Source organism: Rhinatrema bivittatum, chromosome 6, assembly GCF_901001135.1.
Source record: "Rhinatrema bivittatum chromosome 6, aRhiBiv1.1, whole genome shotgun sequence".
Lineage (NCBI taxonomy): Eukaryota > Metazoa > Chordata > Amphibia > Gymnophiona > Rhinatrematidae > Rhinatrema > Rhinatrema bivittatum.
In genome coordinates this window covers 328,018,932-328,046,786 of record NC_042620.1, presented here as the reverse complement: position 1 = coordinate 328,046,786, position 27,855 = coordinate 328,018,932, and the positions used below count along the sequence as shown (strand labels likewise).

At 40.6% G+C, this 27,855-nt stretch overlaps 1 protein-coding gene across 2 annotated transcripts in view; it reads right to left on the bottom strand.

The window, feature by feature from the left end:
* Positions 1 to 27,855, bottom strand: part of ATRX (ATRX chromatin remodeler) — a 327,972-nt gene that overhangs the window by 275,259 nt on the left and 24,858 nt on the right. Inside the window, exon 2 of one of the 2 annotated variants that reach the window (XM_029607651.1) lies at positions 10,877 to 10,986. In XM_029607651.1, the coding sequence (XP_029463511.1) occupies positions 10,877 to 10,986 (110 nt within the window). Of the gene's footprint in view, positions 1 to 10,876; positions 10,987 to 27,855 lie in introns of those variants that run through there. The other variant, XM_029607652.1, reaches the window with a different exon arrangement.

Genomic DNA, 27,855 nt, shown 5'->3' with positions numbered 1-27,855 from the left:
TTGTGCTAACTGCCCATGGTCTGGGCCCTAGAAGCACCGGGGGCACTGTCAGCATTGAGGCTCCTGAAGAGCCCAGTGCCGGAGCCAGAAGCCCCAAAACCCTGGAAGCACCGAGCCTTCCTCCTCGGAGGAACTGGCGATAGGTTTAGCCACCAAGGGAGGAGGCAACGATTGCCGCCGGGAGACTGAGGAACCCCCAGGTACCGGCTGTGTAGGAACGACGCCCAGCAAGACATCGAGGCACTCCAGCAGCGGTGCTAGGATCGAGGGAGTGGGCTCCAATCTGCTGTTCAATACTCCTGAGGGCTTGGAGCGCCGCCGATTGAACCCTATGATCCAGCTCCTCCTCGAAGGCCGCCTTAGTCAGGGCAGGTGGAGGAGGAGCAAGTGCCACCAGATCACCCTCGAAACGAGGGGGATCGTGCCCAGCACTGACATGGGCATCTGTGGGGAACGCCTCTGACTCCTGGGTTCGTCCAAGGGTTTCTCTGGGGCTGCTTCTGGGGTAACATGGCAGATGCTGGCACTTCCCAAAAACTGGAGCCATGCGTCGATGTTTCCTCGATTGCTCCCCGGTTCTCAGCCCGGTCTTTCCCGGCACCAAGGAGGGTGAAGAATCCAACATCCTGGAGCTGGAGGACACAGACAGCAGTCAATCTCCATTGCCCCTCTCCAGAGGGGAGCCTGAGTGGGGGTGGACACAGATGGTTCAGTATCGGTGGGTTCCCTTCGACCCCACGGTGTTCACGCATCTGAGGCCGGCATGGAGGGCCCAGACTTCTTGGGACCAATAAGCTTTTCCATTTTACCTAAACACACCCGACCACCTTTTGTGGTCATCTAGTCACAAAAATCGGCAATCCCAGACATCATGCAACGCCCCAGGCAAAGAATATAGACTTTATGCGGATCAGTCAAAGACATGGTTCACGGGCACTGGGAGCATCGACGGAAACCAGAGAAGGCCATGCCTTGAGCCGACAAGCGGACACTGCAGGGGGGACACTGACGCCAAAAAACCCCCGGAACCAACCACAAAGTAGGTAAGAACTTACCATGCCACCCCAATGACTGCGGGGGGAACCAGGGAAGGTGGCAAAAAAAAAAAAACACGCAAGAAAAACAGAACTCTGAAAACAAAGTAGAGCTCCACCACTGCGAGGCAATTACACTGCGGAAAGAAAGGGGACCCCGTGTGGCCGTGCGGATAGTGGCATGCTGGCTCAGGGTGCCAGTCAAAGTTCTAGAAACTTTGATAGAAGTTTTCCGTGCCGGGCTCCATCTGATGATGTCACCCACGTGTGAGGACTACCACCCTGCTTGTTCTAGGAGAATATACTAAACACTGAAATTCCCAGGGAAAATAAAAAAAAAACTGAAAACGAAAGTCCCTATTCATGTACAACTTCTTCTACTTACAACAACAAATACACATCCTCCCTGGGCTTACACAAATATAAAAGAAGTGCATTTTACACAGCAAGTTTAATAAGACACAAATCAATCATTTAATCTTTCAAACATCTCATTCTATATTGCAGGCTGATTCAGTAAGGTTCACGGAAAAAAACAGGTGCTCACTGTTGAGCGCCTACTCTCCCAACACGTATCCAGCCACCTCTCCTGGGCATGCAATTCTGTATTTAAATGAGGGCTCGTGCTAAAAAGGAGGCGCTAGAGACAATAGTGCAGCCCTAGCACCTCCTTAAGCAGTGGAAAACCCAGAAGAGGTGGCGGTCAGTGGGTTCAGGAAACAGATGCTCCATTTTACAAGCGTCGGTTTTCCAAACCCAACAACAGCCACGGGTTAGGAAAAACAGAGGCCGGTAAAATTGAGCGTCCGTTTCCCCTAACATGACCGGCTGGCACATTTTTATTTAAAAGTTTTTTGTTCCTCCCACTTAATATCGCTAGGATATTAAGTTGGAGGGTGCACAGAAAAGCAGTATTTTTTTTTTTGTTTTCTGTACACTTTTTCAGGCTGCTCAGGCAGGCATTAATTTCTGAGCATAAAATGTGGGGCTTCGCCGCACATGTTTTTTCAGTATGCAGGGTGCATAACAAATAGCCTCATCAACATGCATTTGCATGCGATCAGCGCAATTAGTTTCGGGGGGGGGGAGGGGGGTTGGATGTGCATTTTTGATGCACTAAACCCCTTACTGTAAAAGGGGTAGTGGACGCGTGTCTAAAACGCACGTCCAACTGCGGATAAAACAGTGCGCTCAGCTGAGCACACTTTACAAAACTGACCAGTTGGTGTGTTGAGAAAACATAACACCTTAGCAGCATGCAGTAAAATAAGACTTCTTATAAGGCCATAAAAGTATATTGATTATAATAAATGGGTCCTTTCATATATGCTGATTTTTGTCAACTATCAGAAAACCCAATGTCTATTTCAATTTTCTTTTCTGAGATTTCATTTTAAAAGAAGTTCTTATTACATAGTTAATACTAATACTGCATATTCATAATTCATAAAATGAGAATTATCACTCATCACACATTCTACTAACTCAAACAGGGCAATCATGACAATTCAGACAATTATTTCAGTCTTCATTAATCAAACAGCCTGACAATTTCTAATTACAGCAATAATAAAAGTATTTTCAAAATTCACAGAAAGATCGCAGGGAGGATTAAAATGACCCTGTAACAAAATTATGTATGTTTTTAATTTAACATTTAAAATTTTATTTTGAGATACATGTTTAAAACAATTTGCAATTAATACAAAAAGTTAATAGCTGAATATAAATGTGCTCAATCCATAAGTATATAAAAAATATATGAGTTATTTGCTTTCTTTATGAAAAGTCAGAAGACTATCTCTTTTTTAGGATTTTTATAAATAGGCCGCAATGGGTCATGCATTTCAACTGGCAAATAAAGTCATTGCAGGCAGTGGAAATGGACTCTGTTCTCACGTAAAATGCCATCATCATGTATTTCCTCATGATGAGCAAGACTGGAAAGGAGTCTGCCACAAAGTACATAACATTTCTGAGGGCAGGGAATGGTCAGTGTGTGCAAGATTTAAAAAAAAAAAAAAAAAAAAAAGGGGGGGGGCAAGCAGTATTGGGAACTTGTGTGTACCCCAAAGAGTACCACCCCTTGCCAACTTGTTAAATTTCATGGAAAATGACATAGTAAAGGAACATTAAAGCATTCTCCTTACAGCCATTTCCAGCACAAGAGCTAGTAAGAGAGACATCATTTATTTAGCCACACAATCATTTGTTGTGATACTCTATGGCAGCAGAGAATAATCGCTGGAAATTGATAAAGACCATTCAGATTGGGTACACCCGATGATATTCAGATGTTAAAACAGAAGACTAGAGAACAGATTGAAAGATACGACTTACTCCATTCCCTTTCAAGAGGTTTCCCAATCAGAGAACCTGTTTATCTACCATCAATGAACAATTTACCCAAGAATTATTTAATTTTATGCATGTTTTCCAAATATAAGCAGCTGGTAACTAAGGATTCCATATGCATTATGAAGATAATTCACCCTAATAGTGCTCTCCAAACTCATGACCACATTATGCCACAGATTTATTTGCGGCTCGGTTCCCATACCTTTTCCAGTTGCACAGCTGTTCTGCCAAGTTGATAAGAAGCACATACGATACAGCATTATGCCATCAACTCTCAGTTCAATACAGCTCTCGGGAAATTTGAGCTGCACAATATCCCCCGATCATCGTGCTGTTCATGAATCAAGCAAGCAGCACAGGAGTATTGGTAGGGACTGATAATTGCGCAGTGCCAGGAATTGGTGGCATAAAAAGGGCGAAAAAAGCATTTAGAGAAAGCATAAGCAATTGGAAAAGGAGTGAGAAATTAAACAATTGAGGGCTATGGGCAGACCTGACTGATATGGGGGTAGCATGTTCATCTTTTGATCCATGTTGGAAGGATCAGGAAAAGGCAGGTTCAACATTAAAAGTAAGTGAAACAACCTACTCTTTTTTTTTTTTTACCATATTTATTTTATACAGAATTTAAAATAGTTTATACCTAATATTGTCTAAGTTTGGTTATTACTTGACATGAAATGTCTAAAGGTAATAGCTATCCTACTTCCTGTTTATTTTATAAGAACTCAGGTGAGAAAATAGTTTGGTTCGTAGGTATTAAGTGTTTTTCTTCCATTGGGCCCTCGGGAAAAAAAAGTTTGAAAACTACTGAGCTAACACATTGTAAAATGCATCTCAGAGACAAGGTGGAAGGAGAATAACTACCAGGGACAGGACAGGGCAGATAAAACTGATGGAGGGATAGCACTGTGTGTTAACAATGACAGAGTCAAGTAGGATAAAAGTTTTGCAGGGAACAAACTGCACTCTAGAATCCATATGGATAGAAACTCCAGGAGTAAAAGGGAAGAGTACAGTACTGGGAGTGCCCCAGGAGTCTGCACTGGGAACCGTGCTATTTAGCATACTCAAATTAATCTAGAGAATGGAATAGCAAGCGAGGTGATCAAATTTAAGGATCTTACAAAATTGTTTTGAGCCATTATAGCACCAGCTTTTTGTGAGGAACTACAGAATGGATATTTAAATGGCAGATGCATTAAACGTGGACAAATGCAAAGTATACACGTAGAGAAAAATCCCAACTACAAATACACGATATTGGGTTCCGTGTTAGGATTCACCCCCCAGGAAACAAATCTCCGAGTTCTTGTGGACAATACCTTGAAATTTTCAGCTCAGTGTGCTCAAAGAGGCATATAAAATGGTAAGAATTATTTGGAAAGGAATAGCGAACAAAACTGAGAATATCACGCCTTTGTATACAGATCCATGGTAGTTCTGGTCACCCCATCTCCAAAAAGACATAACAGAGACAGAAGTACAGAAAGGCAACAATAATGATAAAAGGGGATTTAAAAGCTTCCTTATGGAGAAAGGCTAAACAGATTAGGGCTCTTTAACTTGGAGAAGAGATGACAGAGGGGATGCAATTGAGATTTATAAAATCACGAGAGGCAGAACAAGTAACGAGGGAACGGCTTTTTACTCTTTCAAACATTAGGACTAGGAGAAATTCCATGCAATTAACAACCGACAGATTTTTAAAAAGTCATAGAAAGTATTCTTTCACTCGGCACACAATCAAGCTATGGAATCTGCTGCCGGAGGATATGGGCAAGGAAACTAAGGTAGTGGGGTTTAAAAGAGCATTGGACAAGTTTCTAAAGGAAGAATCCATAAATAGCTGGGAAAGTCCATAAAGAGTTCTTAGCCAAGAGGACTTGGAAAAACTAGAGTTTATCCCTGGGAGAGAAATACAAGAGACCGATGAACTATTGGGCGATCTGGCCAGGGTCTGGAGACAGGATGCTGGGCTCTGAACTTTGGTCTGACCCAGCATGGCACTTCTTATGTTTATTTATTTATTTAAGGGTTTTTATATGCCGACATTCGATGGCTCATCATGTCGGTTTACGAGGAACTGTGCTAACAAAGGAAGAGAAATTACATGAAATTGATGTAGTATTAACAAAGAGTTAAGGAATTTCAAGGTAAACTTCTATGTTTCTTCCACTTTTGTTTACCTTTCTCTTTTTTCATAGTTGTTATCCCTTGTTAACAATTTTCATTGTTATTAATGTTAAATGTATTTGACAAAGGTAACTTTTTTCCTGCATCTCCTGTTTTAATGTAAACCGGTATGATTTGTATATTATACAAGAATGTCGGTATATAAAAATCAAAAATAAATAAATAAAATAAAGAATAATATAGGATATTAACAATATGAGAGGAGACAGAAGTGCAAGGTTACAAAAACAAAAGCAGCATCAAGATCGTGCCGAGGTGTTCACAGGGAGCACAGGGTGGGGGGGGAAGGATTGGATGGAGAGACAAGGGAAGAAGGGAGGGGGCTAAATGAGAGTGAAAGCTAAGGCAATGGGGGAGACCTATTAAAGGGGAGATAAATAAGGGGGAGACCGCTACCAAATAAACCAAAACTGGATATCCATTTCTTGCAAAATGAAGTTTTCATTCTGCAGGAAATTAATAAAATTCAGCATCTAGCACCTGTCATAGGAGCAGAGGCTTGAGGAGGACCAGGAGGCTGCGTGGTAACAGATGGGATGAGAGGAGAAGCAGAGCTCCACCAGGGCCAAAGAGAAGCACTGGCTGGGACCACGTCTGGATGGAGCTGCTGGGCTGGAGAGAGCAGGAAAAGGGAAGAGGAAAAACATGAATTGGGAGGGGAAGCGCAGAGTAAAAATTACCCCTAAGAAATCTAGCTGGAGCCTAAGCTTTCTGAGAATGTTGTTACATTAATAAGACAAGGATCAACTCGCGCAATCACAAGATGAAAAGCCACAGAGATGATCAAGGTGACACTTCTGTCGGGAGCACTTTTTGGGACCAGAGCACCCCATTAGTGACTTTATGATCAAATTCATAACAATTCAGGAACCTAAGACTTTTGAAGTTAAATGAAAGGACTTAACACACTATGACCATAAATTTGCACTGCTCATCACCTTCTGAACACCCTCTATCCCCTCACATTATCACTGGAGTGCATGTTATGATTCAGGGTATACATATTTAGAAAGCAATGATCTCATCACAATATATGTCATCCCACCTGTCTTTGGATAATTTGTACTATTAACAAAGTCAAAGACACTCTCCATCCCACAAATGAAAATAGCCTCTAAATTTAAGAATAGTCTTGAAGTTAGTAATATCTGTACTCCTCAGCCTTTCAATAGCCTTTCAATGTTTTGACATTGCTTGTTTCCATTCTTATACAGAAGGTACACTCATCTTTCCAATAATGGATTCATCTTTTCGTCAATATGATACAGTGAGAAGCCTGTCGTCCCCACCAGCAGGTAACGATTTTTATCATCCAGTAAATGAAAACAACAGTTTACTGCAACAGACCACAGAGACATCCAACAAGCCCTCGACCACAGTCGTAACCGAGCTCCAAAAAGATCGCAGCTTGTCACATTAAGTAAAATTATGATACAGGGAACCAGGGCAGTTCTTGCACCTCAAACAAACATCCGAGCGCCAGAGCTGAAGAACTCCACTGGTTCTGGTAATATAAATACCATGTATTACTTTAATTTCAATTTCACAAAGATTGGCAGGCAGGAGGAGTCTATAAATTACAGAAAAATCCGGTAGTAATATCGCCCTCTTCCACTTGATATCCAAAATTCACACTGCAGCGCTCTAATTTTATCAAAAATGACAGATTAATTTGCTTTTCAAGGGACAGCATCCAAATTCCAACTTTATTAAATTTAGGAACTGTGTCCACAAAAGTCTAATCATCTGAAAAAGTAATTTATTCCGTAATCCCCTTACAGATACTAAGGCAGTAATGTCTTCGCTGTAAATAGGCAAAACACTGTTTATTAGAAAGGCCCCAGTCTTCCTGTAGCTGTTGAAAACAGTGCAAAATTCCACTCTCTGGAGAAATAAGTTGGCCCAAACAATAAAAGTTTTGTAGCCAAGAACTGAAGAGAGCACTGCTTATACCAGCTGGAAAAATCACTATCGCCCGTAAAAAATAAAAATGGAGAAACAGTATAAGATCTATGAATACTCCATCTCCAGGCTCTCCAAAAAGTTAAAACCCAGAATACAGAAATCCGTAAAGAGTTCAGCACTGCCCTGGGTTCATGTAGGAGATTGATAAGTTCTACAAGGCCAATACCATTCTTGTAATAAGCCTGCGCAATGATACATACCCATTCTTGAAAATATCACACAAGACAAGCTATATTATAGAGATGCAAGTCAGACACATTTAGACCTCCCATGTTTATGTCACTGATTAAAGTATCAGGTTTTAAACGCGATTAGTTTTAAATGTGCCCCATGCTAACTTCATGGAGTTCCCCCTAGTCTTTCTACTATCCGAAAGAGTAAATAACCGATTCACATCTACCCGTTCTAGACCTCTCATGATTTTAAACACCACTATCATATCCCCCCTCAGCCGTCTCTTCTCCAAGCTGAACAGCCCTAATCTCGTCAGCCTTTCCTCATAGGGGAGCTGTTCCATCCCCTTTATCATTTTGGTTGCCCTTCTCTGTACCTTCTCCATCGCAATTATATCTTTTTTGAGATGCGGCGACCAGAATTATACACAGTATTCAAGGTGCGGTCTCATCATGGAGCAATACAGAGGCATTATGACATTTTCCGTTTTATTCACCATTCCCTTTCTAATAATTCCCAACATTCTGTTTGCTTTTTTGACTGCCGCAGCACACTGCACCAACGATTTCAATGTGTTATCCACTATGACACCTAGATCTCTTTCTTGGGTTGTAGCACCTAATATGGAACCCAACATTGTGTAATTATAGCATGGGTTATTTTTCCCTATATGCATCACCTTGCACTTATCCACATTAAATTTCATCTGCCATTTGGATGCCCAATTTTCCAGTCTCACAAGGTCTTCCTGCAATTTATCACAATCTGCTTGTGATTTAACTACTCTGAACAATTTTGTGTCATCTGCAAATTTGATTATCTCACTCATCGTATTCCTTTCCAGATCATTTATAAATATATTGAAAAGTAAGGGTCCCAATACAGATCCCTGAGGCACTCCACTGTCCACTCCCTTCCACTGAGAAAACTGGTCTAGGAATGGAAGGGCCCAGTGATCCACAATCAGCTGAAATGCCTCGGCTGACCACACCCATTCTCCTGGGTCCAGACTCTCCCTGCTGAGAAAGTCCACTCTTTCGTTGTCTTTTCCTGCAATGTGAGAGGCCGAGATCATCTGAAGATGTTTTTCCACGCATTCCATTCCACTTACTGGCCAGTCTCTCCAACTCACTCCCAAACAAGAGAGAAACTTTAAAGGGCATCTCGGTAAGATTGGTTTTGGAGGCTGCATCAGCGGACCGATTTCGCAACCACAGTCGAGACCTGGCCGCTATCACCGAAGCCACTCCTGGCCAAGGTCCAGACCAAATCACAGCTGCGTCTGCTAAAAAGGCGGCAGCTGGTTCCACAACCACTCTGGAAGTCCCTCCAGACTCAACTTCCTGAGTGAGAAGCAGACAAGATCTCACCACTAGGGCGCAACAGGAGGCAATATGAAAATTCATTGCCACCAATTCAAAGGCTTACCTAAGAATAGGCTCAGTGCTATCATGTACATCCTTCAATCCGCTCCCTCCCTCCATGGGGATAGTCATCCACTTAGAAACGGCACATACCAGAGCACCCACTTTGGAAAAACGCAAACGCTCTCTCACAGCTAGATCCAGGGGGGTCAGGCCTTCCAATGTCAGACCCACTTAAAAATTAGTCTCTGGGGCATCCCATTCCAGATCAATTCCTGAATGGCATCCATCACAGGGAAAAAAGAAGATGCTTTACATAAAGAAACCAAAATGGGTTTCTTCTTTGTCTCCAACATAGCATCCGAACTAGAGACACCCAGCTGTTTCAAGGGCTGGGAAACCAGGGCCAGCAGTTCATCTCTATAAAAGAACCACAACATGGTTCGATACGATTCCAGCCCTGGAGGAATTCCCCCATCTTCTAGGGAATCACGATCAACCTCATCATCAGTGCCATCCCGATGCTTGTTGGGAACACCTGCAAGAAGCAGAGGCGAGCCCTGGCACTTAAGCATAGGACTGGAAGAGAGAGGAGCCACTGGCTGAAGGTCCAACCAGACAGAAATGGGGGAAGTGCAGGACTGCGCCTGAAGAAAGGCTTGTAAGCCTTGAAAAAATTTCACCCAAGAAAAAGCAGCCAGTCCAGATCAAGCCCAGAATGAACTGGAGCTGGTCCCAAAGAACTGCCCTCGCAGCAATCTCCAAAGGGAAATGCACGTCCACCATCTGCTGGAGACTGAGAATACTGAAAGGCTGGGGTCACTGCAGGGCTGTATATACTGTGACATCAGCTTGCTCCGTCTCCATCTGCTGACAGGGTCCCGAGTCCATCTGTCTACACGCTAGGAAAGTGATGATTTACATCAAATCCACGCTGGTGGTTGGGTAAGAATCAACAAGCTATAACTAACTGATTGGATCAATGCTGGCAGCTTGGTGGTGGCTGGGTACCATCCTGCAAAGTCACAGGACCTATGTGCCCAGATGTTTGGATAATAGCCTCACTAGTTTTAGTAGCTATTACAAAGTCTGTGGATAAAACTGAGGGGGGCAGAAGATGGTACCGGGTGATGGATTAAATATAGAAACTTGTAAGCTAGGATGACAGAGAACCATACAGAAGAAAACAAAAATTGACTGATAAGAAGCAACATCCTACAAGCTTTTATAGCTGGGATATATCCTTAGTGTGGACCAAAATAAGTAGGAAGACTGACTGGGCCAACTGGGTTGTTAATATATTTTGAGAAGCACATTAGTAATGATACTTTTAAAACTTGTACATTTCGATAGAAATATTTTGGTTTTTTGGACTGAGCAGTTTCCTCCTGCTCTGTTGTACATCAAGCTTAACTGGACGAGTGCTGGGATCCCAGCAACATTAGCCTTCAATTCACAACTAAGCGGGATCCCCCCCCCCAGATTTCGTTTAGTCTAGATATAGTAGTGAAGGTCCCAAGCCCAGGAGCCATGCACTCTTTTCAGAACCCTGAAACATGGGTTTCACGATCCCACTACCAGGTGTCTCACTTAAGCAATGACCATCATTCCTTCTAGCCTGGGCTGTGAATGCTCTCTCTACAGCATCCCTAGCCCCGGCTGACCCAGGGAGCAGAAGACCTAGCTCAGGGGTTGAACTAGGAACCTTCCACATAGCAGTGCACAGCACTAGGCCAGCTGGCTAGAAATAAGATTCTGGACTATAAACAGAACGTTCCTTCTTACCTAAATCTTTGCTCACAGATTGCTCCGGAGAGGTAGTCTCTTCAGATTCTTCAGAAGAGTGAGCTAGAAATTCATGAAGCTTCTGGACAAGTGTATTCAACTTGCTTTTACTGTCAAAGATACAAATAACATATCAATTCAAATTAAATAATATTTAAAAGCAGAATCATTTTAACGTTCATTTTTATTTACAGCATCTGATTGTATATAACCCACATAAAAAAAAACTAATAGTTTTATGCAATAGTATACTTTAAAAATTCCTTTGTTCAATTGGGCTATAAAGCACTTTATAGCAAATTATAACTCAGAATTATTTTATCTAATTTAGAAGGATGAAAAAATGCATTCAAGTTATGGCAGGATTTAAATTCTAAATTACAGATTTATCTAAAAGCCAAGACACTCTTGCTCTGTTATTCATCTGGCATCCTACCATGTTATATTTTTAGTAATGTGATTTTTTTTTTTTTTTTTTTTTTTTTTTTTTAGTTTTATATAGAAGTCATCAGCAGCAAAATGCCAGTGTGACTAAACTGAATCAATCCAATTTCCACCAAAACACAAACATACTAAGGCCCTGATTTACTAAGGCTTTTATTCCATTTTGTATCTATGGAAAAATGCTTAGTAAATGAGGCCCTAAGATAGGACATCGAACCTATTAATCAATCGAACTTAAGTATGTATGAGGGGAGCATGGAAGGGTGAAGGCTAAGGGAAATTCATCACTACAGGGCCCATATTCATTTAAACCGGAATTTTTTAAGCCCGTGGGCACAAATACCAAGGGATACGCACATGGCCGGGCCTTGCGTGCACCGAGCACGTTTTTGAAAAGGCCCGGCTACACACATATCTCCCAATTCGGGCAGAACTGCCATGCCAGCAAAAAGGGGCAGGCCAGGGATATGGTCAGCCAGGACAGTGGCCATTAGGCCCTGTCCCAAGAAAGTGCGCACCGGCAATACTCAACCAGCAAAAAAACACGAAATAATTTTGTTGAGCTGAAAAGCTACTTTAGACAAAAACTTCCAATTTAAGACTAATTGTGCACAGATAGATGGTGCATCCCAAGTGAGAGATTTAGGGATTATGCTAGACAATTAATTTAATTTGAAAGACGATATAAACCACAAAATCAAGGAAGGATATTATAAACTTCACATGCTAAGATGGCTAAAATCATTACTAGAATTCAATGACTTTAGAACCATTTTACAATCATCAATATTTTCTACTCTCGATTATTGTAACTCACTACTACTTGATCTACCATCCTCTTACTTCTGACTTCTTCAGATCTTGCAGAACGCAACTGCAAGTTTTATATGGTGGTAAAAAATATGATCACATCACAACTACACTTATCAATCTACACTGGCTACCTATCAATTACAGGATAGTTTATAAAGTTTTATGCTTAATTCATAAACCCATATCTCATGACAAAGAATTTCAAAGGGGCGTGAGATAAATACTGTGGATCCATGAAGTATAGAGGATGTGAATGAAGAGAAGAGGCATGGGGGTGGCTTGTGAAAATGACAGCTACTACCTGGAGATTAATATCCTTAATTCAATAAACATACACACTGTTAATGCGACTCCAACACCGCTCTATGCTTCAACGGCAAGAGGAAATGTGGAAAAAAGGATTTGCATTCACAAAAAAGCAGAGGAGTAGATTACTTGTTGCGGCGGTTACTACCCCAAACCAAATAAGCCTGATACTTCACTTTAATGCATATCCAGCATAGCTCTGTGCTTTAACGGCAGGGGGAATGAAGAAAAGAGGATTTATATTCAGGCAACAACCAACAAGGACTGAATTGCACAGGCTGGGTAAACAAATAAGTGTGGGAGTAGCTTGCTTATTGTGGCAGTTACTACCCCTAACCAATTAAGCTAGATAATTTACTTCGATGCAGCTCCAGTATTGCTCTCTACATCAATGGTGGGGGTGGAAGGTAACTAGAACCAAAAAGTTACTAATAAGGGCCAAGAGTAACAGATAAGTATGAGAATAAAATAAAACAATGAGAACAAAATAAAACAATGTATTGACTCAATTAGTACGTTCTTACAAACAGTTATTAACCAATCTGTCAGAAGGCCTGATGCCGACAATATTGAAAAATGCAGTTATAAAACCACACTTGAAAAAACCTGATCTAGATGCTACAGTATTAAACAATCTCAGACCAGTTTCAAACTTATGCTTCTTGGCAAAGCTGATCGAAAAAGTAGTAAATAAATAATTGAACGAACATCTAGAGAATAACAACATTTTATATACAACGCAACATGGTTTTTGTAAGCTATTTAGCACAGAGACATTATTATTGTCTTTCTCAGATTTTATTCTCAGAGGTTTTGACAGAGGTCAAAGTTTTGTACTTATGTTAGATTTGCCAGCTGTGTTTGATACGGTAGATCACGAAATTCTTAACGGGTTGCATGATATAGGGTTAGCAAACACCACATTAAAATGGTTTAAATCATTTTTAGAAAATAGAATATTTACTGTGAAGATAAAAACACTTTGTCAGATAAGATACGATTAGCTACTGGAGGTCTGCAGGGTTCTGCGCTGTCGGCAACTCTTTTTAACGTGTATCTTTTACCCCTTTGCCATTTGCTAACCGGAATGAGCTTGAATTATTATATTTTCGCAGACATACAGTTAATATTTAACATAGACGGTGATATCAAATCTACTTTTAAAATGATTAATATGTATTTAAAAATTATAAGTCAACTCCTTGCTCAGATGAAATTAGTACTAAATATGGACAAATCCGTTTTTATGGTTTTAGACAGGAAAAATTTTAACTTAGAAAAAAAGATAATTCTTGATGATCAAACTAGTTTTAATTTGACAGATATAACCAGGAATTTAGGATTAATTATTGATTAAATTTTAAGGCACACGTATCTACAAAAGTCAAAGAAGGTTTTAATAAATTGAGGCTATTGAAACATCTTAAACCTCTGCTTTCATTTAACAATTTTAGGTATGTTTTACAAACACTAGTGTTTACAGGACTGGATTATTGCAATTCAACCATGCTGGGACTCCCTAAATCTACCCTGATGCCTCTTCAGGTCATACAGAATGTCGCAGCAAGGCTATTAACAAACACGAAGAAAAGAGACCACATTACTCCAGTATTGAAATCTTTACATTGGTTGCCATTAAAGTACAGAATCAAACAAAGCATTGTGTATGATCCATAAGATTATACATGAAGACAAAAAGAAATGGCTGAACTCTACCATCAAGCTGCATGTGCCTCAAAGGGATCTCAGATCCTACAATAAAGGATTATTATCAATACCAAATATAAAATCAGCACGCCTGAGTGAGGTTAGAGACAGGGCAATTTCGGTCGCAGGACCAAAACTTTGGAACAGCTTGCCTCCAGAGTTGCGAATGCAGAAGGATTTAAAACGATTTAAGAAAGACTTGAAAACTTGGTGCTTTCAACAAGCCTATGGAGCCGAGATTTAAAAGATCACTGAAAGCTGGATTCCACATGATATTTTCTTATCTACTGAGTTCCTATCTATTTTATTCTTAATTTAGATTTTAGTCTTTTAGTACTATGTTTAATTTAACTAATTATTCCTGTTTCTTACTTGTTTTTAGCTATATTGTAAACCGTAAAGATAGAATCATGTGTTCTGACTCACGGTATATAAGAAATGCATAAATAAAGTGTGAAAGCTTGCTGGGCAGACTGGAATGGCCATTTGGTCTTCTTCTGCCGTCATTTCTATGTTTCTATGAATGGCTTAATGCTTCACTTCATCTTCACACCCCAGAAAGAAACTTAAAGTCAGCCAATAAAGGGTTACCATCAATTCCATCCATTCGGTCGGCTCATTTAACAAAAGTAAGGGAAAGAGCCTTCTCAATAGTAGGCCCAAAATTATGGAATCAATTACTGTGCGAACTCAGGACATAAAAAGATCTCAAAGCCTTCAAGAAATCATTAAAAACTTGGCTCTTTAAAAAGGCATACATCTGAAATAGCAGATATGATATGCTCTTGAAAATGATCCATTTTAGTTCACTTAAGTTTAATTGTTTTTATATTAATGTTATTATTTTTACTGTATTATATTAGAATATTTTCATTTATAAACATCACTATTTTGTTTTTATTAGTTTTCTATTATGAATATTTATGTTAATTGTGTTTTAGCTCTGTAAACTATTATGAATGTATTACAGACTAAAGGTATATAAAGGTATTAAAGAAATAAATTACTTACTTCTGCTCCAAAGGAGTTCCAAAGGAGCAGGTAAGTTATAAAATTAAAAAAAAAAAAAAAAAAGGGGTGGGTAGGTAAGGGTTAGGGGACAGGGAGGAGAAGGGAGAGGGGAAAATTTAGGAAGTTTCCACTCAGCAAATCACCTGGACCAGATGGTATGCATCCTAGGGTTCTGAAGGAACTCAAAAATGAAATTTCTGATCTATTAGTTAAAATTTGTAACCTATCATTAAAATCATCCATTGTACCTGAAGACTGGAGGGTGGCCAATGTAACCCCAATATTTAAAAAAGGTTCCAGGGGCGATCCGGGTAACTATAGACCAGTGAGCCTGACTTCAGTGCCGGGAAAAATAGTGGAAACTATTCTCAAGATCAAAATCGTAGAGCATATAGAAAGATATGATTTAATGGGACACAGTCAACATGGATTTACCCAAGGGAAGTCTTGGCTAACAAATCTGCTTCATTTTTTTGAAGGGGTTAATAAATATGTGGATAAAGGTGAACCGGTAGATGTAGTGTATTTGGATTTTCAAAAGGCATTTGACAAAGTCCCTCATGAGAGGCTTCTACGAAAACTAAAAAGTCATGGGATAGGAGGTGATGTCCTTTTGTGGATTACAAACTGGTTAAAAGACAGGAAACAGAGAGTAGGATTAAATGGTCAATTTTCTCAGTGGAAAAGGGTAAACAGTGGAGTGCCTCATGGATCTGTACTTGGACCAGTGCTTTTCAATATATATATATAAATGATCTGGAAAGGAATACGAGTGAGGTTATCAAATTTGCGGATGATACAAAATTATTCAGAGTAGTTAAATCACAAGCAGATTGTGATACATTACAGGAGGACCTTGTGAGACTGGAAGATTGGGCATCCAAATGGCAGATGAAATTTAATGTGGACAAGTGCAAGGTGTTGCATATAGGGAAAAATAACCCTTGCTGTAGTTACACGATGTTAGGTTCCATATTAGGAGCTACCACCCAAGAAAGATCTACGCGTCATAGTGGATAATACTTTAAAATCTTAAAAGAGAACGTTTTATGGGTACCCAGGTGTGTAAAGGACGAAAGGGTCCGTAGACTTTGCTCAACGCGGGGTGAATTTTTGAAGCAGGCTAATATTATGTCCATAAGATTTCTATCTAGAGGTTACCCGCGAAGGGTGGTGAAAAATGCTTTGAAGCGTGCATTGTTTGTTAACCGCGACTTGCTCTTTCTTCCGCACTCCCGTACATCTGATATTGTCAATAATTGTATTTTACCCTTCGCCGTTTTAAGTCGACAAGTTACAAATATTGTTTGAAGGCATTGGCAATCTCTTTCTTTACATCGTCTTTTTCAGGGACCCCTTCGCTTTACCTACCGTAGAGGGAGAAATCTGCGTGACAGGTTTATTCATGCAGACTTCACTGTACCTAGTATGGTGCCTGGCCCCTCAGCTATACATCAACCCTGTGGTCACTGCTCTATGTGTAGCCATAATGCATCCCTTTCGTCCTTTACACACCCGGGTAACCATAAAACGTTCTCTTTAAGATCGTCCTCCGATTGCACCACCCAAGGCATTGTATATGTTATCACGTGTCCATGCCCTTTGCTGTACGTCAGAAAAACTTCAAGAATGGTAAAAACACGTATGATTGAGTATTGCTCTAACATACGGAACGCCCGGGAAAATGAACCCCTAGTTGAACATTGGGCCCAGCATTCACACACTATTTCAGACCTTTTCTTTTGTGTTATTGAAGTAGTTCCCCGCTCCCCCCAGGGTAGAAATTATGCTGATCAGCTTGGGCGGAAAGAACAAAGATGGATTTTTCTATTAGATACAGTCGCCCCTAAAGGCCTTAATCGCGAATTAGAATGGTATTTATTCACCTGATCGCCGAGGTTTGAGTGTTATCCGTTCTTATGACTGCTAGCTGCGCTTCAGAGACAGGGACCAACCTGATTGGCCCCCCGGAACCACATGACCTGTTCACCTGAATTCGCGCCATCTCTGTAGGGTTCAAATACTTGTCTGTAACTAGGTTGTATGCACTCCCTGTCAAGTGTAAAGGAATTCTGCACTCAGGTAGGCTGGACCCATGTATCTTTGATATGTTTTAAGTTCGGTCGGCATGAAGTCCATTGGTTTGTCCTGATCTGTTTATATGTTCTTTACAGTTTACCTTTTGAAACGTGTGTGTTCCCTCCCGATGCGAAACACGGGACCGTGTCGGGGGACGCTTAGAAGATGTTTGCATTGTAAGTCAGTGGAGTTGCCGGACTAAATAATAAACAATTGCCTCTTAAATCTGCATTGAATTTGATTGATTGGGACCCAATATACAGGTCTGCACTTATATTTTGGATACTACTGTGTTGAAGTGCAGCAGGTGCTCCGTTGTGTTTGGGTTACAATTACCCTGATGGACAGTTCCCATGACAGCATAGCTAATTCAGCCCTGCTATCAACGGGGAAAGAACAGATCAGAAGAAAAGCTTGTTGGATATTTAAAGTGCCTGATGAAATGTTCCTGATTTCCCAGTTGTATGTTTCCAATTTTAAGATATTTAAAAGACTCATAACAGAAACTGTGAGGGGAAGTATCTTTGTATAAATTCTTAATGCAAAAATATAATATTGAATGCTTTTATTGCTCATTTTCAGACATAGTTAAAACTTTTATACTTATGTGTTGTGTAATCTGTGACGTACTAACCTACCACTCAGCACACCTTCTACAATAGGAAAGAGAACTAAAATGGTCAGATTTCTCAGTGGAGTGCCTCTGGGATCTATACTGGAATCAGTGCTTTTTAATATATGTATTAATGATCTGGAAAAGGAGACGAGTGAGGTGATCAAATTTGCAGATGACATAAAATTATTCCAAGCAGTGAAATCACGAGCGGATTGTGAGAAATTGCAGGAACTGGTGGTTGAGGTGGAGTTTACAGTGATTGTAAATGTGGACAAGTGCAAAATGATGCACATAGGGAAAAGTAACCCACAATCAGGCCGATACAGAAAGAAACGCGGGCGAGCGCTGCTCTCCTGGCGCGCACACAGGCCAGTATCCTGTGCGCGCGATGCAGTAAATAAAAATATGCTAATTAGCGCCTCTTTTTTGACAGGAGTGGCGGCTGTCAGCGGATTTGACAGCCGACACTCAGTTTTGCCGGCATCGGTTCTCAAACCCGCTGACAGCCACGGGTTCAGAAACCGGACGCCAGCAAAATTGAGCGTCCGGTTTTCAGCCCGCGAGCCGCAGGCAGATTATTTTTAACCTTTGGGAGCTCAGACTTAATATTGCCATGATATGAAGTCGGAGGGTGTACAGAAAAGCACTTTCCTGGTGCCGAGAGAAATTAACACCTACCTTTGGGTAGGCGCTAATTTCTGAAAGTAAAATGTGCGTGTTGCGGGCGCTATTAGTTTCGGGGAGGTTGGACGCGCGTTTTCGACACACTATTACCCCTTACTGAATAAGGGGTAAAGCTAGCGCATCGAAAACAGGCATCCAACAGCAGGTTAACACATTGCGCACTGTACTGTATCGGCCTGAATGCAGTTACATGATGTTAGGTTAGATACTCTGAAAAGTATCTGGGCATTACCATGGATAATACGTTGTAACCCTCAGCTCAGTATGCATAAGAACATAAGAAATTGCCATGCTGGGTCAGACCAAGGGTCCATCAAGCCCAGCATCCTGTTTCCAACAGAGGCCAAAACCAGGCCACAAGAACCTGGCAATTACCCAAACACTAAGAAGATCCCATGCTACTGATGCAATTAATAGCAGTGGCCATTCCCTAAGTAAAATTGATTAATAGCCATTAATGGACTTCTCCTCCAAGAACTTATCCAAACCTTTTTTGAACCCAGCTACACTAACTGCACTAACCACATCCTCTGGCAACAAATCCCAGGGCTTTATTGTGCATTGAGTGAAAAAGAATTTTCTCCGATTAGTCTTAAATGTGCTACTTGCTAACTTCATGGAATGCCCCCTAGTCCTTCTATTATTCGAAAGTGAAAATAACCGAGTCACATCTACTCGTTCAAGACCTCTCATGATCTTAAAGACCTCTATCATATCCCTCCTCAGCCATCTCTTCTCCAAGCTGAACAGCCCTAATCTCTTCAGCCTTTCCTCATAGGGAAGCTGTTCCATCCCCTTTATCATTTTGGTTGCCCTTCTCTGTACCTTCTCCATCGCAACTATATCTTTTTTGAGATGCAGCGACCAGAACTGTACACAGTATTCAAGGTGCAGTCTCACCATGGAGTGATACAGAGGCATTATGACATTTTCTGTTCTATTAACCATTCCCTTCCTAATAATTCCTAACATTCTATTTGCTTTTTTGACTGCTGCAGCACACTGAGCTGACGATTTTAAAGTATTATCCACTATGATGCCTAGATCCTTTTCCTGGGTGGTAGCTCCTAATATGGAACCTAACATCGTGTAACTACAGCAACGGTTATTTTTCCCTATATGCAACACCTTGCACTTGTCCACGTTAAATTTCATCTGCCATTTGGATGCCCAATCTTCAAGTCTTGCAAGGTCCTCCTGCAATGTATCACAGTCTGCTTGTGATTTAACTACTCTGAATAATTTTGTATCATCTGCAAATTTGATAACCTCACTCGTCGTATTCCTTTCCAGATCATTTATAAATATATTGAAAAGCACCGGTCCAAGTACAGATCCCTGAGGCACTCCACTGTTTACCCTTTTCCACTGAGAAAATTGACCATTTAATCCTACTCTCTGTTTCCTGCAGTGGTGGTCAAAATAAGCAAACAGAATGTTTATTCTCTACTCCTTTCCTAATAATTCCTGCGAATGTCATAATACCAACTATCACTCAATGGCGAGACTGTACCTGGAATACTGTATGCAATTCTGTTCGATGCATCTCAAAAACTGCTATATGTATATATGCCAAATTTGATCACTTCACTCATCGTTTCCTTTTCCAGATCATTAATACATATATTAAAAAGCACTGTTTCCAGTATTTGTCAACCTTCTGTCAAGTTACAGTTACTCATCCTATTTCACTCATGATTTTATAGACCTCCATCATATTCTTCTTCAGCTGTTTCATCTCCTTTATCATTTTGGTGATCCTTCTCTATACCTTTTCCAGTCCTCCCACTCTATATCTCGAGAGAGAGATCTGACTGGAAAAGGTATAGAGACGAATAACCAAAATGATAAAGGAGATGGAACAGCTTCCCTATGAGAAGACTATAAAGAAGTAAGAATTGTTCACCTTTGAGAAGAAACAGCTGAAGAAGAATATGAGAGAGGTCTATAAAGTCATGAGTGGAATAGAATGAGTAACTGTAACTTGATGGAAGGTTGGCATTCTATATTAAAAAGTGCATTGAGTCAAACAGGAAGAGAGTTCTTCAGGAAACAAAGCATACTACAGAATCCTTATGGATAGAAATTCCATGTAAAAAAAAGGATAAAATGCCAATGCGGGTGTATTACCGTCCACCTGGCCAGAATGAACAATGAAATACTAACAGAAATCAGAGAAGCTAAAACAAATTTGCAGCACAGTAATAATGAATGATTTCAATTACCCCAGTACTGACTGGGTAAATATCACATCAGGACATGCTAAGAAGGTAAAGGACTGCTTCATGAAACAGTTTTACAAGAACCAACGAAGGGGGCAGCAATTTTAGACCTAGTCCATAGTGGAACATAGGATTTGATGTGAGGGTTAACAGTTTTGGGGCCAACTGGCAATAGTGATAACAACTTGATCAAATTTGACTTAACTGGAAGAAGGACACTAAAGAAATCTACAGCAATAGCATTTAACTTTCAAAAGGGAGACTATGAGAAAAATGGTTGGGAAAAAAAATGAAAGGAGCAGCTTCCAAGGTTAAGAGTTTACAGCAGGCAAAGACCTCGTTTACAAATACCATCTTAGAAGCCCAAACCAGATGTATTCCATGCATTACAAAAAGTGGAACGGCAGCTAAACTACTACCGGCATGGTTAAAAGATGAGATGAGAGAAGCTATAATAGCTAAAAGAACATCTTTCAAAAAAATGGAAAAGTGATCCAAATGAAGAAAACAGGAAACAGCATAAACCCTGGCAAGTTAGATGCAAAGCATTGACAAAGACAAAAGGAGAGAATTTGAAACGAAGCTGGTCATGGAAGCAATCGAAACAGAAAGCCTGCAAAATAATCAGTTGGAACATTAGATGATCAAGGGGTAAAGGGGGCACTTAGGGAAGACGAGGCTATAGCAGAGCGACTATATTTCCCTTATATCTTCCTCAGTAAAGACTGAAGCGGATACCCATGCCAGAAATATTTAAAAGTAACGATTCACAGAAACTGAAAAAAATTTCAGTGAACCTGGAAGATATAAGGAGACAAATTGACAAACTAAAGAGTAGCAAATAACATGGACCAGATGGTATGCATCCAACAATGTTGAAAGAACTGAAAAATGAATTTGCAGACATACTATTAATAATTTGTAACCTATTTTTAGAATCATTGATGGTACCTGAAGATTGGCATTACATTAGCAACCCTCCAATTTTTAAAAAAGGAAACTATAGAATAGTGAGCCTGACATCAGTGCTGGGCAAAATGAAACTGAGCATATAAAATAGGCATAATTTCACGGGACAAAGCCAACATGGATTTAGCCAAGGAAGTCTTGCCTCACCAGTCTGTTACAAATACGTGGATAAAAGTGAGTCAGTTTCCAGAAAGCTTTTCACAAAAGTCCCTCATGAGAGACTTCTGGGGAAATTAAAACGTCAATGGATAGGAGGCAATGTTCTATTATGGATTGGGAACTGGTTAAAAGAAAGAAAACAGAATAAATGAACAATTTTCTCAATGGAGAAATGTGAATAGTGGAGTGCCCCAGGGATCTGTTCTGGGATCACTGCTTAACATTTATAAATGACCTGGAAATGAGAACAATATGAGTGAGGTGATCAAATTTGCAGGTGACAAAAGGATTCCAAGTTGAAATTCACAAGAGGAATATGAGAAATTGCAAGAGGACTTTGCAAGCTGGGAGGCTGGGCACGCAGATGGCAAATGACATTTCATGTGGACAAGTGGAAAATGATGCATTTAGGGAAGAACAATCTAAATCAGTGGTTCTCAACCTTTTTCCCCCATCGTGACACACCTGACAGACCACGCTCACATGTGTGACGCACTGCTCATTACAATTCACAACAGAAATAAAAAATAAAGGTCCAGTATTATTTTTATTGTTAAGAATGACACAAGGGAAAGATATGTACTCTGAACAAAAATTGCATAAATAGTAAACATCCCAAACCAAAACAGCACCAATGTCCAGCACCTTACCTAAGAAAAGGCAACACTGAAAATATTACACCAGGCCTTAAGACACCAATACACCTCTTATTAGGAAAAAGGACCAAGCCAGGCTGCTATAGAGCCCTACACAAACTACCTCATCTCGATCACATGTGCAGACCCTCACCTAACAAAGAATAGAGAGACCATAAAGAATTAATAGAAATATGAAGACCAAAACTGAACTGGAAACCACAACAAGCCAGAGACTCTGTATGCAGTGCAACAAAGGAAAAAGAGAAACATCACTGGTTCTCATTAAACAAATCAAGAAATATAAAATCAATAGCAGTAAAACCATTACTAATAAAAAGAACAGATTTTCAAAACAGCTGGGGGTCAGGTGACGTGATGAGATGAAAAGGACATCCCTCAGCAAGCTCCGGGTGCCCAACTTCCTAAATCCATTACAATCAGCTCATCAAGAGAGTTTTCTTGGCTAAGAATGTACCCTGCCTGCAAAGAACCTCTCCAGAATATCTACAAAGGCCGTAAAAAAAGAAAGAAAAACTGTGAGGCAGAAAGATGGCGGCCCTGCAGGCCTCAGCGGACTCATAGAGCATAAATGAAATTGCCTTAGCTGAGATCAAAGCAGTAGTGATTGCAGCACTGGATGATAAACTTGCTGGCATAGTAGCACAGCTACAAGATGTTAAAGAAACAAATCACTGAATTCAAACCTCATCTCGAACAAATTGAAGGATGAATCTCAGTCCTGGAGGACGATTCAACAGCAAGCTCTGTAAAAATGGCTGCAATGGAACAAATTCTTGCCGAGTAAGCTGACAAGCTCGATGACCTAGAGAACAGGTCCCAACACTCCAACCTAAGATTCATGGGGGATCCCAGAAACCATAGAAGAGAGGAATCTAGGCTCTTTCCTTGAAACGTGGCTACCCGAGAGCCTGGGCCTCTCTGAGCTCCGCCCGTCTTTCTCCATAGAGCGTGCGCACAGACTGGGCCCCGCAAGGAATCAGAGCTGAGGCCTTGGATAGTTATTGTTAAAATCCTTAACTTCGCCCACAAGCAAGCAATATTTCAATCGAACCATAAACTTCCAGATCTTACATATAATTCCCAAAAGATACGCATCTTTCAAGATTATTCTTATTGTGTGACCACCCTTAGCAGAAATTTCTCTCCTCTCTGCGATCAGCTCTCAAAGCAGCAAATCAAATTTGCACTTTTATTCCCAGCTAAACTGAAGGTCTGGAACGCTGGTCAAGTCAAACTCTTTGACTCAGTTCAGGAGGTACAAAAGTACATTGATACTATCCCTATGCTGACTCAGCGATCTTGAAAATTCGACTGTCTTACATGTGGCCACCCTGATGGTTCTACCAAAAGTTCTACCTTCTTCTAAACTTAGGCAATACCCAGCTTCACCGAAGCATTTCTTCCTTTTGTCACCTTAGACCACTCAGTGTGCCTATCTCTGCAGGTGTATGCTGGTCTGGGGAGCAGGTTCTTGTCTCCTACCTCCAATTCGTAACTGTCGACTTCCGCCGTCCACGTAAATGGGATGTGCCCCACATTCCCTTACATGGCCATGGGCCAGAAAAGTGAGAACCTTCATAATCCGTAAGTTTCTCTCGTCACATACAGAGTTCTCCCAACCATCATTTGCCTAAAGTTGGGCGGAGACAGCTATCAGCTGCCATGGAAACTGACCAACTTTAAGGCGGCACGCCCTTTTCACACCCGAAGGTTCTGCACCTGGGTCCCCGACATAGACAACACCTAGCAGTTTTGTGTTTCATGCTGTCTGTTACAAGCGAAAACGACCAGAAAGGCTAGTGACAGATTAATCTGGTTTTCACACTCTTCTGTCATCAGATTTGAGAGTCCAGCATCAGCCAGTTGGACTTTCATGACCCAGGCGAGTTCCACCTCCCGCGCTTAAGAGCATTCTAGCAACCCGCCTCCCAGAAGGCATGAGCAACCTAGGGAAATCTAATCCTCATTTATTCTATTGTTGCCGTGACTCTTTGAAACCTTTCCCAATTATATAAAATCCGTTCGCTCCTACAATTTGCCTTTCAGTCTTTTAGTGCCGAATTGCCAATAGCCAATGTTCTTTTCAAGTTTTCTAACTCTCTCACACTGATCAAGTGGTGGGGTACCCGCACGCGTCTAATAATACCCCTAATGCACCAAAGTGGTTTAGGAATGTTCCGGCTTAAGGGGAGGGAAAGGGATAGGATGGAGGCTGGAGTTTTGTTTAGAGCAATATGTATTTTTTCGGGTCATGCTAATATTTCTGCTGTTTCTATATAGTAGGGTTTTGTTAAATATGAACTTTCGAATAAGAGGCTGTATAATTTCTTTCATATGCTACCGACCAAGGTGATGCATACATACCATACTAGTGTTTCTTTGCTTACCATATATTATGTGGGACTGGCTGAGGGCCCCACATTTGTTGTATCATCCACTGTTGACCTTTTCCTTTTTTGTAATAAGGAAGCCTAACACCCTCTCATCATGCAGAAAGACACCATTCGGATAACTTCATGAAATGTTAATGGGTTGGGCTCTCCAATAAAGAGAAAAAAAAAGGTCTTACAGCCCCCCTTAAATAAATCCAAAACCCTCATAGCTTGCATCCAAGAAACATCTTTCTGATCCTGAATCCAAGAAATTACAAAGGGACCAGGTGGGAATATGCTACGATGCAGAAGCGAAAGGGAAAAAGGGGGGAGGGGTAGCTATTCTTCTCCATAAGACTCTTCATTTCCAGATGCATAATCTTTATAAGGACACTGAAGGTCATTTCCTGCTAATTATAGATGCACTCAATGGCAAGTTAATCTCTATCTGCACCATATATGCCCCCAATACTTACTCCCATCCCTTCTTCCAATATGTTCTTAAATCAACTAGTATTACACGCTCAAGGCATAAAATTTGCATGCACTGCCTCCATAACATGCATATTCATTGTGGATATCCTGAAAACCCGACTGGCTGGTGGGCCCCCAGGACAGGGTTGGGGACCACTGCTTTAAGCAAACTAAAATGTCCATGTAAATGTTCTATTGTCTATCAAAGTGTTAAGTATGGTTTCTTTCAACCTTCTCATTTAAAGAAATTCATAATAGATACACAAAGTGAGCAAAACATCGAAACAATCCCTCAGTAAAATAACAAATGGCTCTAAAATAATTGTAAAATTGGCTAACCTAGTTAAATCGTCTATTTCTTCTTAATGTCTTTTTTTTTTTTTTATTGTAATGCCTTTGTAATATTTCCACTTATATTCTCCCAATTGTTGAGGACTTAGAAGATGGTACATGAAATATTTACTTATGTAAAATTTACTTTATACCCTTGTATATGTAAGGAATGGCCAGACTTTGTTGTTATCAAGACATTCTTGATTGTAAATTTTGAAAATTTGAGAAATAAAAAAAATTAAAAAAAAATTTGCACTTAGGCATTGAACATTCTGGGGAATTTGTATGGAAATTCCCCAACTATCTCAAAAAAGTTATAGACTTCCAAGACTTTCTGCGAAGGAAATGGGATGACTGCCACTTTTAATCACAGATCACATGGATTCCCCTCTCCTTTTCTGGGAAGCAAGTAAAGCTGTGCTTCAGGGAGACATTATGGCTTATGTCATAAATCACAACAAAAGAATAAACAAAGATATCTTAGATTTAGAAGCCCGCCTGAAAGTGGCCAAAAGAACTATGGCAGTTTCCCCCACAAAAGAGAACAGCAAGCTCTACTTTAATATCTTACAGGAACTGAATCTCAATCTGCATCAAAGGACACAAAGCTATGCAAACCTCCGAATTTAGTTTTTTTCACTGTGGCAATAAGGCTGGGAAACGTTAGTTCCAAAAAACAAAAGACATTGATCGCACGTATGAAAACAGCTAAAGGCAAATCGGTCATAGCTCAAGCGGATATCTGCAAGGTCTTTTGCCACTTAACACTCTTTACTCAGACGATGCTCCTGGAGGGCCCCCTGATGAGGCAGACTTCTTTAAAAACACCACTCTACAAACTATCAGACCTCCAACTCTCCTTTTTAAACAAACTCATACAAAGCTATGAGGTCTCGGATACTTAAGGACAGTAAATCCGGCAAGGACCCGGGCCCAGACGGCTTTGCTTATGACTTCTATCCCCAAGTAGTCGATGCATTAGTTTCCTTCTTTACAGAAGCTTTGAAAACCAACTCTTTCCCACAGAATTTTAGTCTTACTCACATTATCGTCCTCCCTAAACCAGGAAAAGATCATCTGCTTCCTTCATCCTATCAGCCCATTTCACTTCTCAACTGTGATCTAAAAATTCTGGCAAAAGTTCTAGTGGATAGAATTAGCACTGTGCTCCCTCTTATTTCAGAATATCAAGTAGGATTTGTGAAAGGTCAAGCCGCCAGCATATCAAACTAATATCCACTATTTTTTTCTGCCAATGATAACACATCTTTGCTTTGGCCAAAGGATTTGATTCTTAGAAAGCCTTCGATAGAGCCATGAAACCCCCTCTCTCAACAGATTTGGATTTCATGGGCCCCTCGTCTCCTATATCTCATTACTATATAACAACCCAACTTCAATGATTGTTGCTAATGGGCATAAATCAAAGCATTCAAATATGTAGAGGAGTGAGACAAGGATGCCCACTTTCTCCCTTATTATATCTTAGCGATACACCCTTTCCTAAGGAAAATAGACAGTGACCTGCCATCTCGGGCTTTTGTAGGGGGCTCCCACACATTCAAAACTGCGGCATTTGCCAACGATATTTTAATATTCCTTACCAACACATGCGCTCCTTAGGCCCCCTACTAGCTCTCCAATTGGCATATGGCCACTTTACAGGCCTTAAAAAATTCATCAAGAGAAGTCGGAAGAGTTAGATGTCATCGGTAACTTACAGCCAATTTGGCCAGGCCCATTTCCCTTAAAATGGGTGGCCCAAGACATGAGATACTTGGGAATAAAAATTCCTTGTAATTTACAATCCTTATACAATGCCAACATCAATCCACTTCTAAAGCTCTGTCTCGATGGCAACCTTTCCCGCTCTCTTTGTTGGGGGAAAATTCATCTCATTAAAATGATACTACCTCGCTGGCTATATACTCTTCAGATGCTTCCCTTGTGGATTAAGAACAAAGATCATAAAGAATTTGAGAAATTACTTAAGACATTTTTTATGGAATGGGAAAAAGCCCACTTGTCTCTCCAAACCCTTGCCATACCAGTAACAAAAGGGGGCTTTGGCTGTCCTAGCTTAAAGCAACATAACATAGCGTGCATGTCAAGATTAATCAGTGACTGGATT